This window comes from Pseudochaenichthys georgianus, chromosome 6 (assembly GCF_902827115.2).
Source record: "Pseudochaenichthys georgianus chromosome 6, fPseGeo1.2, whole genome shotgun sequence".
NCBI lineage: Eukaryota > Metazoa > Chordata > Actinopteri > Perciformes > Channichthyidae > Pseudochaenichthys > Pseudochaenichthys georgianus.
Genome location: NC_047508.1, coordinates 23635388 through 23653327, shown reverse-complemented (window position 1 = coordinate 23653327; position 17940 = coordinate 23635388). Strand labels below are relative to the sequence as shown.

General features: G+C 42.3%; 1 protein-coding gene across 7 annotated transcripts in view; it reads right to left on the bottom strand.

Annotated features, from left to right (window-relative positions):
* The window catches only part of ppfibp1b (PPFIA binding protein 1b), a 40022-nt gene that overhangs the window by 6557 nt on the left and 15525 nt on the right, over positions 1–17940 (bottom strand). The window contains exons 6-23 of one of the 7 annotated variants that reach the window (XM_034084854.1): positions 12725–12856; positions 11890–11982; positions 11368–11460; positions 10589–10706; positions 8533–8577; positions 7108–7169; positions 6440–6524; positions 6053–6189; positions 5577–5668; positions 4730–4790; positions 3197–3371; positions 2476–2508; positions 1723–1864; positions 1361–1489; positions 978–1128; positions 732–843; positions 509–597; positions 76–198 (exon numbers count right to left, since the gene is read on the bottom strand). In XM_034084854.1, coding sequence (XP_033940745.1) covers positions 76–198; positions 509–597; positions 732–843; positions 978–1128; positions 1361–1489; positions 1723–1864; positions 2476–2508; positions 3197–3371; positions 4730–4790; positions 5577–5668; positions 6053–6189; positions 6440–6524; positions 7108–7169; positions 8533–8577; positions 10589–10706; positions 11368–11460; positions 11890–11982; positions 12725–12856 — 1872 coding nt within the window. The remainder of the gene's footprint in view (positions 1–75; positions 199–508; positions 598–731; positions 844–977; positions 1129–1360; positions 1490–1722; positions 1865–2475; positions 2509–3196; positions 3372–4729; positions 4791–5576; positions 5669–6052; positions 6190–6439; positions 6525–7107; positions 7170–8532; positions 8578–10588; positions 10707–11367; positions 11461–11889; positions 11983–12724; positions 12857–17940) is intronic. The other 6 variants (XM_034084855.1, XM_034084856.2, XM_034084857.2 and 3 more) reach the window with 6 other exon arrangements.

Sequence of the window (17940 nt, the reverse complement as noted above, 5' to 3'; positions counted from 1 at the left end):
GTAAGTCGCTAAGGATAAAAGCGTCAGCTAAATGCAATGTAATGTAATGTAATATTATCAGGTGATTGTATCCACCTCGTCAGATGGCCTTCGACGCAAGCAGTTTGGCTCGTAGTTGTTGAGTCGGAGGACCTGGATGGCTCTCTTGATGCTAAGGTGATGCAGGACACTCCCCACTTTCAGAGAAAGCACGTCATCCTGAGGAGCAAAGTTAGACACCAATGACTTATTGTGAAATGGTAAAGATGGTTGAAGAAATACATTAAAAACACAACAGACTTCTGCAATAACAATAAGCATTCCCAGGCAAAGAAGCCTCAAATTGAACAGATAAGGTCACTGTGGTGTGACTTCAGGTCTGTCTCAAATATGGAGGGTAAGACCAGATCCACTTGAGTGGAGCTCATCAGAATCTGTATGCAATAAACCTAATGTGAGATGGCACTGGAGTCGTCAGACCTTTTTCCCCGCGGCGTCTGTGGAGGCAGCGTGTCTCTCTAACACTCACCACTGTCATGTAGTGCAGCATGCGACCGTCCACCCTCCCCTCGTCAAACTGGGTCTTATACTGAGGCAGACCGATGTCATCCAGCCATCCTGAGAAAGAGCAAAGTGTCAGAAGAAGAATGTCAAGTTGACGGTCAAATGTAATTAAAAGTAACATGGGTGAAGAAGAAAAAGCAACAAAGCAGAAGGGTGTTTAAAACAGGGAGCTGGCAGCTAGTACTCACTGGTCACCCAGTTGTAGTCCAGCTTTCCTTTATTATTCTCTTCCTCTGAGCCGAGGGCCTGCAGAGCCAGCTGCAGCTTCTTTTTGTGCAGCGGGTTTTTGATGCCCAGCTCCTAGAATCGACATGAAGCCAAGTATTACAATGAGATCCCTGAGGTACTACGTGATGCAGAAGGTTCAATAACAAAAATACTTTTTCTGCCTGCCTGCTTGGCTGGACTTATTGAATTGTTCTGCAGCAGCTCACCCTCTCCAGGTCGTGCTGTGAGGCCTGCAGCAGCGTCTGTCCAGAGGAGATCCACACTCGAGCCATGTTCACATAGAGACCGAGCCCCTGATCCTGCAGCCAGTCGCACACCTGATCCTTCGACCAGCGCGCAAAGGGGGCATCAACTTCACTAAGGAGAAGAAAGAGAAAAGTCATAATGGTGACAGGTGCGCATACTTATAGAGTTTAAAAAAAGGCAACACATACACATTTGCATTGGAAGTATAAATGTAATGTTTTTAAATATTGTATTCTATAATGAAGCAACTGTCATGTAACCCAATTTCCCCCCTGGATTAATGAAGTATTCCGATTGGTTCTGAAGGTTAGTTGTATTATTCAGACCGAATGCACACACTTACTTGGGTTTCTGGAGGTCCCGAGACCATCCCAGCCTGGGTCCCGCTGTGGCTCGCACTCCGCCTCTCTTAAAGTCTCCCTCTGGTAGGTTGTCATCCAGGTTAAATGTGGTAGACTGACTCCTTTTTAGCCTTAAAGAAAATATGGTATTGAATATACAGTATATCAAAACATCCTTTCGATTATATAGAATATGCTGATAGTGATAAACCATATTTTCACATTGTAAATATTTCTAGGTGAATCTGAAAGTGTAAACATTTATTTCCTTTATTCTAAATGCATTAGAAGTACTAGAAATAATAAATAGTAACTAATTCACAATTTTTTAGAGCTAGAAATGATCATGCAATTTTCTACTCACTTCCCAAAGAGTTTCTTTATTCCTTTGGCTTTTTTCCTGCCCTCAGGGGTCGTGGAGAGTGTGTTGGTGCTGTCGCTGTTAGCCGACCTCTGTGGCAGCCCGGCCAGGTCCAGATGGTCGGTGCCCGGTCGCTCCGTTTCAGCTGTACAAACAAATGCCCACAGAAAATAATCAGCATCATGAGCGTTATGGTGGGAGACGTGCGCAGAGCGGCGGAAAAGAAGCTGCTGCACAGGGTCAGGGAAGAGACCCAGAAAACACTCAGACACATGATGTCTCCCAGACAGAAGGAGGGGCCATGGCAGTGGGGAGAAATACCCTCTCTAGTAAGCATGCATCAGACACTGCTGATTCCTGTGTAAAACTGGAAGAAACAGCCTTGTTTTATTAGATAAAAAAGGAGGCTCACTAGTAGTTTTAGATTTTTAGCGGGAGGCTTTCAAGATCCAAATAAATCATTTGATTGGATTATCTGGATCTTGAAGTATAGTTGTGTTTGGGGAAGGGTTTGACAGAAACAAATCCATGCAGGCACACGGGCAAATGAACAACAGACTGTCTGTAGGTTGGACATTTGTGCAACAATGGGTTGGGACAGGGGTGTGGCTGTTGAAGCGCTGAAACGTGATATGATAAAAAGATGTCAGCTGAACGGATGAAGTTAGAAAAGACAAAGGTGTTCAACAATAGGAGATATTTTGAAGTTTCCTTGTTTTCTTCAGACCCTACAATGACCTGGGGTCTATACTGTACCTAGCATAGGGGCACTTGCGCTCCGGCTGCGGTCTTCATGTGTAACAAAACACACACAAGACCCCACAGGGTCCAACAGAGAAAGAACAAGACAAAGGGCAGACATTATGAATGAAATAAGACCAGGAGTGGAGAGGTGGGACAAACGCAGACATACAGTACATGTGTACAGGAGGACACACAATAAAAGCACAAACACAGACCGAAGGAAATCCAACGTGGAAACCAACTTCCATAATTAAACGGGGACTACAGTTTGTGTGGGCTGCAAATTATGGTCCTGGTCCATAGAGTATATTTCATGGGTGCGGCTTGGGAAAACACAAAAATCGTCCATGGTGAAAAAAAACCTCCAAGAAAATCTCACTTTCTAGTCAAGCTGCAACTAAAACTATTTTCATTGATCTGTAAATTGTTTTGTTTTTGTATTTGTTTGGTCTATGAAATATCAGAAAATATGTTGATAACAACTCAAGATAAAGTCTTTGAATGGTCTTATTTTGACCACAACTGCGAAGATATTATTCAGTTTACTGTCAGAGAGGGGGTAAAGAAACCTGAACATGTTTGCATTAAATTAGCATCAACTCATTAACTTTTATTTCTAAAGAAATACTGCAAACAATTATTAAAATAGTTGGTGATTAGTTAAATAGTTCACATCCATTTAACTCATCATGTTCTTTTAATTGAACTGCTAATTCATGTGGTTTGCTCTCACCGAGGTTAGGAGTACTGCCTGTCTTCTTGCCGCCGCGGATCTTGAAGAAGCCCTTTCCAAAGGATGTGCGAGCCTTTCTGGAGCCGAAGCTCTCGTCCTCTGTGGAGGTCGGCAGGGTCGCAGAGGAACCCACAGGAGGCTTCCCACTCATCTTACTGATCCCTTCACTAGCATTCTGAGAGGACAAAAACAATACTCTTATATCACTTTTCATTAGGGTTGGGAACTGAAACTCGGTTCCAGATGAGAACCGATAAGAAAAAGCCGGGTACCCGTACAAAATACACAATTTTGGTTCTGCTTAACGATTCCTAAACGCGGTAGACCCTGTATTCCAGCGGGTCCGTCTGCGCCGCGGTGACCCGGTGGAATACAGGGTAAGGGCGGACTGGCCATCTGTGTGTTCTGGAGAATCACAGAACGGCCGGTCGTCAGCGGGCCGTTGACGACCGGCTTGGTACGCTGACGGCATCATGTAAGTTGCGCTGACAGGCGACAGAGGCCCACAGTTGCCCCGCAGCGAGGCTCCCCCCGCCCTCCCGTAGACAGTTCACAAGCTCAGTCACTTCATAACACCAAAGATGGGTCGCGGTAAACGCTCTGAAGTGAGGCTCCACTACACTAAAAAAGGAAAAGACAAGGCACAGCCTGTTAATAGCTTGCCACAGGCATAGCTCAGTTAAAATAAAGCACAGCTATTGTGCAATACATTTGTATTGCATGTATATTTTTTATTTGTAAAAATGTCAGTTAAAGCTTAAAAGAATAAAGATATCTTTGTTATCTAAACGTTTCACCTCTTTCTTTTACAATTTTGGAATCGAAACGGGGAATCGATAAGAACCGCAATCGATACATTTAAAAAGATACCCATCCCTACTTTTCATACATACTATTCCACAAGTATTAGTCAGTATGCTAATCTTGCAGACTAATATTTGCCTGAAGAATAAAATATTGTTACTTTCACTGTAAAGAAACAGAGTTAAGGATGTAGACACTGCACCGAAGCTGTAATTTAACATTTGTTTCTAAATACATCGATTATTTGTTTAGTCCACACAGTGGTCAAAATGCCTTGTTTTGTCAGGCAAAAAAACCCAAAGACATTAAGTTCAATGTTATATAAAACAAATTAGATAATCTTCACTTTTGAGAGGCTGAAAAAATGAAATTCAATTTTTGCTTGAAATATAACTTTAATAATTTATAGATTCTAAAAAATAGTTAGTGAATATTCTGTTGATCAACTTATCAGTCAAGATATGCTCTCTAGACCGCACAGAAAATGTGGGATACTGCGAAGGCTATCAACTCTATGGAGCATGTTTAATGCATGCATACAAACAGTATGAGCCAAATAGAGAGAATGATTTTCAACAAAGAGACATCTTGGTGTAGCAGAATGAGACTAATATTATTTGTTACAAACAGTTTTCTGAGACGTTATGGTATGCCGTGATGTCTTAAGGTTGACTGAACAAGACTCTTTTAATCGAACAGGTTTCCCGGTTCTAAATGTGTAAAGTTTACCTTTTCATTATTGCTCCTTTCCATCTGATCCTGGCTGCCCTTCTTGATGGGGTCCTGGCAGCTGAAACAGACAGAGAGGAGATAGTGAGCTTGTCTCCTGAGCAGCGTGGAGGTCATGAGAAGCAGCAGCAGGATGTGAACTGCTGTTACACACATTCTTCTTGTGCAAGTTAAAGAACACGGCCGAAATAAATCCTTGCAGTGTATACCAGTAGGACTTCAGGAAAGGCCACTCAGCAGCACTCTTTACATATTGAAGTGAAAGTAGTATACAAACATTGCATAAAAGCATTTTCGTCACACCAGTAATTTTTCTCAGATGTATGTAAAAGACGTTCATGAAAAGTTGAATACCTGTTGAATCATATTAAATAAAGTTTTATGTTGAACTAAAAAAAAATCTGTAATTTTCCAAACAGCTGTATGTTTTCATGTATTTGAGATAAAAGGTGATGATGGTGCCAGGAAACTATAAAAGAGCCAGAAGACATGACATGTTGAAGTCATTGTTGGTGCATTTAATTTTAAACGTGGCAGAACACAACGTTTCCTGGTTAATTTCCCCAAACCAAATGATTATGAGCCACTTGGTGTCCCTGACTAAATTTTAAAACCCTGAGACATAATTGAAACCCTGAAATGCCAAGGATCTTTTTTTTATTTTCGATATCCCTTAAAAATGTTGAAATTTAAAGACTGGAGTGCCACACATGATCAGCTGCTGATAACTTAACAAGATCTACTTTATCTACTATACAAAAACCTAAACAAGCCAAACTCCATGTTGAAATGGACTTGGAGTAAATCACTGCATTTGAACGGGGATACAGTCTTCTTCATATTTCACCTTTCAGCATCTGTTGGTGCCGACTCTCGTTCTGGATCTGAAGGGCTGGGAGAGGGTGAAGGCTCTTCAGTCTGACCATTAAGCATCTCCAACTAAGCACACATCAGAGCAAGGAAATACATTTTTTTAAATATCCAAGTTTGCACTGTCGGAAAATATTAAGTTGCATATTCTCCCGCGGCAGTCTAAATCTGCACACAGGCTTAGAGAACAGACAGGAGAGGTTATTCAATTAATTGGATGTCAGACCCTTCAACACTCATTACACAAGTGTGAAATATGCGTGAGCTATTACAGTTTTACTGAAAAATTACAAAAAAAGACTACAGCAAGACTCATTAGGAATATATTAAATGGATAAAACAAACTACAGTGATTTTAGGTTTCTTACATTTCTTAGTCTATGTTTTAATGCAACTCCTTTGCAATAATATTTCTATTGAAAGCGTTTCATGCTCACATTATGCAACACAAACCTCATCTGGGCTCCTCCTCTTCAGTTCAACATCTAATACGTCATACTTCTCCGACTCGGCAGACATCGGGATGTTTAGGAAGAACTCATTGAATCCATCACCGTCACCCTCGAAATACTCGTTATCTTTGCCTTTCTCTGCAGAGGACGATAAATGAGAGGAATATTTATAAATCAGCTGTTTCATCTAGCAATAAACAAACCACTTAAGACAAAACGTTTTTCTGAGTAGACGAACTTCATCTATTGTTTCTAGGGAGATCTTTAAAGACCTCAAATCCAATTTACATAACATGAGATTCGAAGACAGTTGTATGAAGATGAGTGTATGAGCAAAAATGTATCTCAGACATTAGATAATGTTTTATTTACAGAAGAGTCATCTCACCTTTCTTCCCTTGCACTGACATCACCATTTCTTGAACTTTCTTATACCGCAGCAGCGACTGCTTTAGTTCATCAATCTTACGATCCTGCAAAAAGGAGAGCCAATCAAACAGTTCAACTCAGCGCAGGGTTCCTATGTATTTTCCATTTAAAGAATAATACAACACAACGTTTGCATCTAACTTTATTTTCCCCATTGGTAACCCTTAGCAGGTTTTATTTCGGGATCGTCACGCCAGCCCTCTGTAAACTTGCATTTATCCAGTGTGAACATTCACTCCACACTCCTACGCTGAAAGTGGACGATGTTCTACTGTCTAACATCTTGTACTTGGCGCAGAGCCGTTTAGCAGGCTTTGACGTAAAGGCGTACAGACAGCTCTGTGTAGGAGTGTGCGTTTGGTCACATGCTATATAAATAATAATCAAGCTTTTTGGTTTGGCATGGTGTGGTAATAAACATTGTAGCTCCTCTGGCTGACTGCTCTAAATGCCACGAAAACCTCTCTGCTTCTATTATTATTTTTCTTTAAATTCTGAATTTTATATTTCAGAAGACAAAGAATTATGACATTTGATTTGAAACAAATATTTTTCCATAGTCTTTTTTCATACTTCAGTGAGGCAGGTGTTTTAGAAAGAGAGATAAAAAACAACTTGATTTGATACCTTCTCTTCATTCGCTGCCATCAACGACTCGACTGCCTTTTTCATTCTCTGCACTTCCACATCTAGTGAGGAAAGGAAATGATTACAGACAAAGAACTGTAGCAGTGACTTTGTGTAGCTTGAGGCGGATACGAAGGGTAAACTGCAGGATTGAACACATTAAGACATAACATGCTGCAACATTACTGAACGTCATTCCAGGAACATCACAGCCACTTTCTTGGTCTTTTAAATGTTCAGATTCATTGACCATCTTGTGTGAGCAGGGTTCTTTCACTTGGGTAGAACATTTTTCAATTTCCAGAACAAACACTCTGTGGTCAGTCTTCCCTCAACTCTAGCAATCCTGGGGATACTAATTATTATTCAAGCCTCATCCACTGGTTTATAATCACTAAATACATACAGTATGTATCTCTCTTATAGCGGCCATTTCTAATGACCTAGACAGGGGTCTTTTAGGGTGTGTTCAGAGTCACTGCAGGAGGACCACAAAATCATTGTTTGATAATGGTATAAGTTTGTTTAGCTCAAATTTGAATATGTGTGAAAATACACAAACAGAAGCATGAATCAAACATATAAGCAGAGGTAAAATTGTTGATAGTCTAAAGACGGTACCGTTACCCATGAATCCTCCAGCAATCACATGAGTTAGCTAACCTATGGTAAAACATCTGAGAGGCACCTTTCCTAATAGCAAACTAGTGGCTAAATATTATTTTAATGTAGGTCGTCCTTAAAAGGTCCCATGTCATGCTTTTCCGGTTATTACCCGTCCCCTTGTGTGTTATGAAGGTCTGTTCTTTGTTCATGTATTAGCTAAGGGGTCCTTGGCCTGTAAAACATTCAAGACCTCTGGTTGAGACTAGAGAAGTGAACTGTACCGTCATGTTAATAAACTTGAAATTGTTCTACATAAGTGAAAGTTCACTGACGGGGAAGGCACAGATATGTAGACAGACAGAGATAATGTGACACAACACTGAACATCACAACTTCACAGGTTAGCAGAGCACACACTGGCTGTTGGTGTGAGGACGGGGGGGGGGGGGGGGGAGGGTTTAGAGGACGGGGACGAGGAGATTATTGTTGGACGACATGAGGGAGGATGAGTGAGCAGCCTGAATGGTTATGACAAACACAATTCATTCCTCATTCCTGTTTTAAACACAAAGCAGACATTCCTTGTTGCCGTTCCAGACGGACATGAACACACAGCTTTGGGTGACCTCAGTGCTCGGATCAAAGTCATAATGTTGACAATAGTTGAGCAGATTGGTGCTCCATGGTTTGGGTATTAGCACTCCACTGGGTTATAATGGACAAGCTGAGTTTGGGTGGCTCATGCTCGTTAATGCAAACAGGGGTTGAGATGGGTGCAAGAATAAAGTACAATAATAAACACAAGCATAACCCCCTTACGTTTTTCTTTCAGCCTCTTTCTAAGAGTTTCATCTGGATGAGAGACTAAACGGGACAAAGAATGATGAAACAAAATCGGATTTGTTGCAGATCTTAATAAGCTAAACCTACTGCTTTGCTAATTATACATAGATATTAAAGGTCCCCTATTATACTTTTTTTAATTTGTATTATATGTACAGCACTTTGGCTCGACCAAAAATCGTTTATAAATGTGCTATATAAATAAAACTTGATTTGATTTACTGTTTTTCATCAACATATTATAGGTTTCAGATATAAACAAAACATGTCTCTGAAGTGTTTGGCTCCAAATACCAAACAGATCATTGCAGCATCCCACAATCCACTCTGTTTCAGCCCTGTTTCAAAAGTGCCGATTCTGTGTCTTTCATTTTAGATGAAAATAAGGAGCCACTCCCCACGCCCCTCTGTTGCGGCTTTCACACCGAGCGCTTTTCAGTTTCTAGCTCCGAGCGGGAGCTTTTCTGGTTCAGCTCCGGTTTCCCTTTTCAGCTCCCGCTCTGTACACACCGCCCACTGGCGCCCCAGAGCTGCCCTTGCTGCGTCATGACGTCACCGTTTACATCGCTGATTTGCTCCCCAACGGCAGCCATTACGGCGCTCACAACAACAACAACTGCGTCGGGTCGATGATCGTGTTGCTTTTAATCACACGAAGCCAGAATAAATTGAATAACGACTTCTCCAACCTTATACTTTGCTCCAGAGTGCCGTGGTTCATTGTTTATTCATGTGTTTCTGCAGCATTTACCGACCGCTGCAGTGCTGGCTGCTCTTCCACGGGAGTTTATTCTCCCGTTATTACATGTGTCACTTGTTAGACGCTTTTATCCAAAGCGACTTACATACTTTTAGTGCTGTGGACAATCCCCACAGGAGCAATTTGGGGTGAAGTGTCTTGCCCAGGGACACAACCACATGACTGCAGTGGGACTCGAACTTGCTATCCCCCGATTCAAAGTTCAGCACACTAAGTTCAGCGCACTATACCACTGAGCCACAGCCGCCCATTCTCCCGTTAGCTCCCGGTTAGCTCACACTGCAGCGGCCGCTCTAAAGTATTCACTGTCCGACTCACACAAGCAGCTGATGCATATCCCCCTTAGCCTAAGTGAATGTGTGTCAGTCTGAATTGACACTGTTTGGTATCACAACGCTGTTATGAAAGTTTCTCTGGTATAAAACGGGTGATGTTAGCATAGCAACCGAAGCTAAACTGACTACTTGCATCCGATAGCTGCAATAATACAAAACAACACGTCTGCCTCTCTCCACAATGATCGATAACAGTGAACGGATGGTCAAAGTAAGGTACAAATAAACAGAATCACACGAAGCCTGGTTAGTGTTGCCTGACTTTATAAAGTGTGTTTATAGGCACTACTGCTTGTAGGCAGGCATAACAGTCGACCCATGGGAGGTGGGTTTAGTTTCCTGCACGCCTCGACGTAAGAGAGACGTAAGCGACGTCACCTCTTAGCTCCAAAGCTCTTGCCTCTGGACCGACAATTTTTTGGAGCTGGAAATGAAGCAGATTCCGGAGCTAAGAGCCGGTGCCGCTGCGGTGTGAACTGGAAAACCCGGCGCTTTTCAGGCTCCAGCTCCGAGCCGGAGCTGAAAAGGCGCTGGTGTGAAAGGGGCATGAGAGATATTTGGTTAAAAAGAACCCAATGGTGCTCTAGGAGGAGATTCAGGTGATAAGGTGGGGGGAGGGGTGTTACCTTGGTTTGTGATTGGCTAATGGTTACACAAGCCAAAAAAAATCGTTATGACATCATAATGTGGCCAAAATCTGATCAGCTCATTTTCAGACAGGTTTTTATAGAAATGGATCAGGACAAAAAGAGCGAGAATCTTTTTTTCCTGAAACTTGCAGAACCTCTTTTTACAGAGGGGACACATGTTGATGTAGAAAAGACATGAACAAGTGGATTTTGCATAAAAGGTGACCTTTAAGACTTAATCATATGACAAAGTTGAACATGAGTTTAAACATCACGCATCCTCAGTGAGGCTTGTGATTCTGTCCCACCTCTCTCTGTGGGGTCGGAGCTGCTCGAGGCGATGGCTTTGAAACCTGTCTCGTCCTGTAGTCGCCTCATTTCTCCGTCTCTGCCCTCCAGCTGCCTCCTCAGTATGGCTAGCTCCTCCTGTCCAACAGAGGACAACAGTGAGGGCCATTCCTTCACACAGACACAGCCTCCCCCACCCCCAACTCCACACTACAAACAAACCACAACACAGAGGATCACAGAGGCTGATGTGGCACACCTGCTCTTGTGTGAGGTGAGTGGGCTGGAGTAATAACACAAACAGGAGGGGAAACTGGAGATTTTAAAAACAAAAATAATGTTTAAGTGAGCACAACAGGAATCAAGCATAGGAACAGACACATTCAACTGTAAAGAGGTTTTAAGATAGACACAAAACAAGGAAAGAAATTGGTAAGAAAATGCAAAGAAAGATAAAAAAAAAAGACACAGGAAGACAGAACGCTGCCAACTCTTGGAAAATCCAAATTAAAGCATACCTGTGGTTTAAAAAAAATGGGAATGTTTGCTTTAAGTGGTGTCTTGTAGACACAGAGCTATACAAAGTTTTCAGACTACATTTGACTTTTACATTCTGCTGTGCCGCGTGGTTTAGTAAATAAAGTGACTTCACTGTTTGCAAAAAGTGATGCAATTTTGCCTAAAATGGTACTGCTGCAAACCAAATGTTGTGATTTTGTAAAAAACAGAAGATCCAAAGGGAGAGGTCAAAAACCATAATCATACAGCAAGCAAAACAGCCATCCTGAGAGAAGCACACCTTCATGGCCTGGACTTTGTGCTCCTTCCTCTGTTTCTCATACTGCATCTGGCCCATTTTGATTTTCAGGCTAGAAAGCTTGGCCATTAGCAACTAGCATCAGAGAGACAAACCACGGAAGAGAGAGAAAATAGAGATGCAAGATGTGAAAGATGAAAAGAAGGTCAAGAAGATGGAATGACGAAGAATCAACCAAAGATATTTACAAAGCACAATCAAAACAAAGACTGCCGACCATCAGAGTGAAAGCTTAAAGAGCAGTTTTACGCTTTGTGGGCAAGTCCAAAAGCCTGTTTAAACAATCAGTCATCGAACACCCTCACATCTTGAACAGGGATGTTATCCTCGAGTCAAATGTTGTCAAAACAATCCTAAATTTAGAGTATTGAAAACAGAATCTCAGTTAAAATCTCAGACTTGAACAAAAAAACGGAGTTGTTTGCTACAAAAAGCATAGAATAAGATGAAAGTCATGAAGAGTACAAACACTGTGGCTGTGCAAACCTCCTTATGATAACTCACCTTGGTGGATTTGAGTTTCTTTTCATACTGCAGTTTTTCACCCTCCAGGTCTGTCATTCTATACCGCAGTTCATTAATCTCAAGAATCAAATCCTGAAAGAACAGAACATTCATATCATTGCAGAAATAATGGGAAGCAGATTTCTAAAATACTAAGTAATACTTTTACAGTATGAATATCATTATGGCAGCTCTAAAATTCCGTTCAAAGTTCAACTAAATATTCAAAAGCAGCTCAAGATAAGTTTGACTGTGTTTCTTGGAGAATGTAAATGCTTCAAAGCAGCAGCAGGGATAAAGCAAGCGGAAGCAGCTTTTAGAAGAGGAGTGATTAATGTGCGGCGAGGCAGACGGACGCTTTTTGTTCCAGTAGGGTGGAAGAGACAGCCGCTGCTATAACAATAACATGACGTGTTTGAAAGCTTTCCAAGTTGGCATGATTTCCCTCTGGGGGAAGACATCTCTAGTAAACAGATGATTGACATCTTTATGGTTTTACATATTTCGTATTTAAGGTAAAAAAATTAATTAAAAAAAATTAAAAAAAAAGGTAATCTACTCCCACAGGGGATTTTTTTTTTTTACAAAACTCACAACAAATAGAGCAGGCATATTTTCCATTGTTAGTTCATTTTATGCTGATGCAGATTTTTTTTCTGCTGCTTTGAGGCTGACAGTAAAATGAGGAGTCCCTCTCCCACACAGGTGTCAGACAACATGAATGAGGGTCTGTTTGGAGTGGAGTGTGTGTGTGTGTGTGTGTGTGTGTGTGTGTGTGTGTGTGTGTGTGTGTGTGTGTGTGTGTGTGTGTGTGTGTGTGTGTTAGCTCACACACCTCACTGTCTCTAAATCTGTCATCAAAGTCCAGTCTGTCCTTGTCCATGGAGTTCAGCTTCAGCTTCAGGTTGGACACTTCAGAGATCAGCTCCAGCTTCTGGTTCTCCAGAGTACTTCTGCAGTGAAGCTCCTACAGAGACAAATGATCACGGTTAAACAACGTTGGCAATGCAAGTAATGTTGGCTGTATGGGCATTTTAATGTTTTTGTAAGTATTACATATAATAATAGAGGTTATTCAGTGCTTTGTGCTAAAGCTAGACATGGAACCCAGGCTGCCTCATCTCGGTTGACAATAAAAAACTGAAGCCTCTAAACAGCGCAACACTTGTTGATTAGATACAGCAGCACACTGGAAAACAAGCATTTATCACACACAGCGGATGTTTGTTAACAGAAGGACATGAACTCCGATTGTAAAGTTAAAAGCCACACTCTATTCAACACATGTGGAGCATGCATAATGTGTTTTAATGGGTTGCTACTGATCCTGTGTGCAAACAGTTGGTCATGATCTATACCAGGGGTTCCCAAACTTTTCAGCCAGCGACCCCCAACATAACTGTGCCAGAGACTGGCAGGGGGTGCTACAAGACGCGAGCCTTGTAACCCCTCCCGGCCCGTCCACACAGCGAACTGCATTTTGGGAAGCGACATGGAGCGTTGCTGGCGTTGCTCGCTTCAAAAGTTGAGCAATGTTCAACTTTTGACGCCTCGGCAGAAGCGTCAGCCAATGAAATCCCGTTTATGCAAATCTGCCAGTACAAGCGCTAGCCAATCAAACCGCGTGTATGCTGGGAGATACTACGCAGGTCATTTCCTCATATTCCAAAAAATGGAGGGAAAATTCATTATAGCGGTAGTGAATCACCCGGTGCTGAATGATCAGTCTCTGTTCATCTACCGGGATACAAACCGGAGGAGCGAGGCATGGAGGGAGGTGGCAGAGACAGTGGGTGAAACTGGTAGGTTTTCGCCTGTTTGTGGATTTTATATCCAGTTTACTTCATTTTAACATTGCTATTGCTTTGTATGTCGGGGAGGGAGATTCATGTGATTGGTTGTTGGTCTCGTTGCTAGCAAAAAATCCCCAAGCTTCAGACACGCCCACCTCCAAGCGTCAACGCACGCCGCTATGTGGACGGGCCGTCCCTCGGCCCTGGCGCGAGCGTGGAAATATGATTGGTGGCGATTTCATTTGAACGGGACGGCGCAAAACGAGAAGCATTCGGACCCAAGTACACGGAAGGAATGAGGTATTTGCGGTCTACAATGACAGGGAAGAGACTGTCAAGTTTGGCTGTACTCAGCATTGAATCAAAACGCACTAAAGCTTTGGATCTTAATCAGTTTGTGAGGCGTTTTGTTGAACAAAATGGCAATCGCCGCATTCAGCTGTAATAGGGTTATGGCTAGAAAGGATCCGTCTTGTGTAAATATGACGTCACATTCTCGTTGTAACTCTCGTTGTAATCGGAGCGGCTCGGAAACACATCTACAGCAGTAACATGCAACCATAGCATGCAACATACAAATTAATGCAGCAGCAATATTAATAGAGAAACATCAGACATAATAGTAAAACACTGAAAGGGAACATTGTATTGCACCAGGAGCTATCTTGGGACTTTTACTGCGACAACGTTGACTTGCCTGTGAATAAAAAATAAACCATAGTGTTTGTGATCTACATTGTTGTCATTCTTCTTTGAACAGCAAGACCGCTAACACCCTATATCAACAATCACACTCCCTGTAATTGACATAATTAATAGATAGTTTAGCTTCTCACCATCATTTGCTGTGGCCCACTGATGTTAACGATCGTAACTGAAAGGCTGCCTGTCAAACGTAAACATTCAGCCACGTGACTTGCAAACTCTCGCGAGAGTTTTATACAAGACGGATCCTAGGCTTGTTTGAGACAAGGGAGACCTGCGCAGTTGCGATCAACGCGTTGCATGATGGTTAGTCATTTTGTCCGACTTGCTCTGGAGGTTCGCCCACATGAGACATTGAAATCTCGCGGGACAAAGACGCCCGCAGCCTTGAGAGCGAGGCGCGGCGAGGTGGCGCAGTTCCTCTCCACGGGCTGCGGAAGCGAAATGCTTGATGGGAAACGTGTGAGCTGAGCGCTCATTGGTGGTTTTTGCCCCGTGCTGCTGATGAAACTCTCCAATTGGCTCGGTAAAAGTTTGTTGTTGTTTTGTGTCAGTTTTACGTCGCCACATCCATTCCCATTTTTCATCATTGTTCCACAATGTTTATCATCATGAAATTAATATCTATATATTTTATACTATACTTGCACTGCTTACCGTTTTCATACTTTATATATCTTAGCATATTCATACACTGTTCATACTGCTCACAGGCTGATATAGTATTCATACCCCTCACTGTTTATTCATCATTCAATTCATTCTATATTTTATTCTGTCTATTGTGTACATTACTTTTCACTTTACTGCTTGTTGCACCTGGTTAGAAGCTAAACTGCATTTTGTTGTCTCAGTACCTGTAATATGTGCAATAACAATAAAGTTGAATCTAATCTTGAGCAGGAACAAATGTATTTACTTAGTACATATCTGACATTAATGATTAAACACATGTGTGCATTCTTTATAAATGCAAACCGAGTCAAGCCGACTCCGGAGGTGGCGGTATGCACCTTAAAGTTGTTTGCAATCCGCCAAAAAACCGAGAGAAGAAGAAGACGACTTCGAGCTGTCCGACTTCAGGCGAGCTTTTTGAGACCTCCCCCGGCTGCGATCGGCTATTCTCGTCTACTTTCTAGGCGAGCCGCAACCATGGATGTCTCAAACAAGCCTCCTTTCTAGCCATAGAGTGGCGAAGTCACGCCCATCTACTTCCGGTCCATGGGACCTTATTTCGGAAAAAGTATGCATTGAGTCAATGGAGAGAGAAAACTTATCTTTCGATCCCGTTTGAATTGTGCCATGAATTACACATATGATGTTTGTCAATCTTAAAAAATAATTTCCACGTCAAAAAAGTCACAGTTTGTCGTAAAACTGTTGAAATATAAGACTATGAAAAATACGCAACTAGAAAGACTACAAATCCCAGAGTTGCGTAAGTGATGTCACAATTGTTTTCCTCCACTAACGGTACGTCCACACAGCAGCTTTACGGTACGTCCACACAGCAGCTTTAGACGAATCTTCCACCGCTTCCAACGCTTCTCTGCCCATTGACTTTGAATGGGGATGACGTCACTTTGCCTCGCTTTTCGCCGAACTGCATTGTGGAGGAGCGAAGCGAAGATTTCCAGGATTCAAAAGTTGAGCAATGTACAACTTTTGAAGCTGAGATGGAAGCGTCAGCCAATCAAACACGTTTATGCAAATCTGACAGTAGAAGCGCTAGCCAATCAAACCGCGTGTAAGCAGGGAGAACCAGACCGCAGTTCATTTCCTCATATTCCAAACGAGAAATTACGGTAGCAAATCACCCGGTTCTTTACGACCAGAACTATTAACGGGATACAAACCGGAGGAACCAGGCATGGAGGGAGGTGGCAGAGACAGTGGGTGAAACTGGTAGGTTTTCGCCTGTTTGGGGAGTTTATATATATATATATTAGGGCTGTCAGTCGATTAAAATATTTAATCGCGATTAATCGCATGATTGTCCATAGTTAATCGCGATTAATCGCAAATTATTTATCTGTTCTAAATGTACCTTAGAGAAATATTTTTCAAGTTTTTAATACTCTTAACATATGAGTGGACAAATATGCTTTATGCTAATGTTTATTATCATTTGAACAATGACAAATAACACAACAACCTGTGAACATTACAAATATTCGCCTCAATTCAACCTGGAACCTCTCATACAATACAAATGGGATGGGGGTTTGTGTGCGTGTGCGTGTGTGTGTGTGTGTGTGTGTTGGATCGTTGGAGCTATGTGCAACTCAAGGCATATGCTCGAACGGGAGCTGCCTGGACGCTGCAATCATGTTGCTGCAATCATGAGTGTGCTGACTTCTCCTACAACGTCCCACTGTTTGCTTCCTGCATAAAGTCAAGTGCTCGGCGCAGTTGTGGCGAAATGTCGCTCCTCTGTTTTCATTTAAACAGCTCCGTATATCCGTTAGCGCAGCTAGTTAGCACCAGATGCTAACAACAACAACAACAACGCACGTAAGGTCTCTCTCTCGCTCGGGCCACACATACACACACCCTCCCGGTCCTCCAGATGGCCAGTCGGTGCCTGCCGGTGAGCGTAGAAGTGTGGTCTGCCACAAGCGGGCGGCAGGAGCGGGGCTGTCAGCATATGGTATTTTAAACTCGATGCGCTCTGAAACTACGGGGCGGCCAAGGAAAAAAAAATACACATGCGTTAATCGCGTTAAAATAATTAGTGGCGTTAAATGTTGTTTGCGTTAACGCGTTATATTGACAGCCCTTTATATATATATATATTAATAATGGACCAAGAGTCTCTTTAAATAAAGATGATGATGATGATGATATATTGCTCGCATAAAATCCCCGGGTTTTTTTGCTTTGTATGTCGGGGGCGGGAGATTCATGTGATTGGTTGTTGGTCGCATTTAACAAGATGCCTGTGTGCTTAGTACCAGGTTGTTATCATACCAGCAATGGGTCTTGCGCGTTCTTTTGCTTCCCGTCTGATGAAAGGACCAGGAGTGGCTGGATCAAGTTAGCTACCTAGCTAGTAGCTAGCACGTTAGTTAGCATTACAGCCGTGTAATTTTGATTAGCCTTAACATGAAGTAACATTAAGTAACCCAACATGTTAAACAGTAAGAGTAGTAGTCATATTTCGTGAACCCTTTGAAGAGTACTGTCACCGGTGTGATCGTTCTATAATACACAATTTAAGCCCGGGGGAGAAATGCTAACGCTACATTAGCATCTGCGATCTTTTGTACTTCATGCCATCTGTACAAATGGTTGACATTAAACATTAAAAAGACCAGGCAGTTCAGAGAGAATCGAAGGCAGGCAGGCCGCTTTGCATGACATTCTTCTGGATGTGTTTCATTGTGGTGATAGTGAGGGTAGTCAATCGTTTTGTTGACAAGACAGTAGTGACGGCCATCTTGGTGACGTGTGTTGTTCTGCGAGACCAGAGATGTAGTCCATTGAGCGTTTCACACAAACAAATGTGTTACTTCACAGTTTTACGACACGGTTTTTTTTTTTTTAAATTGCA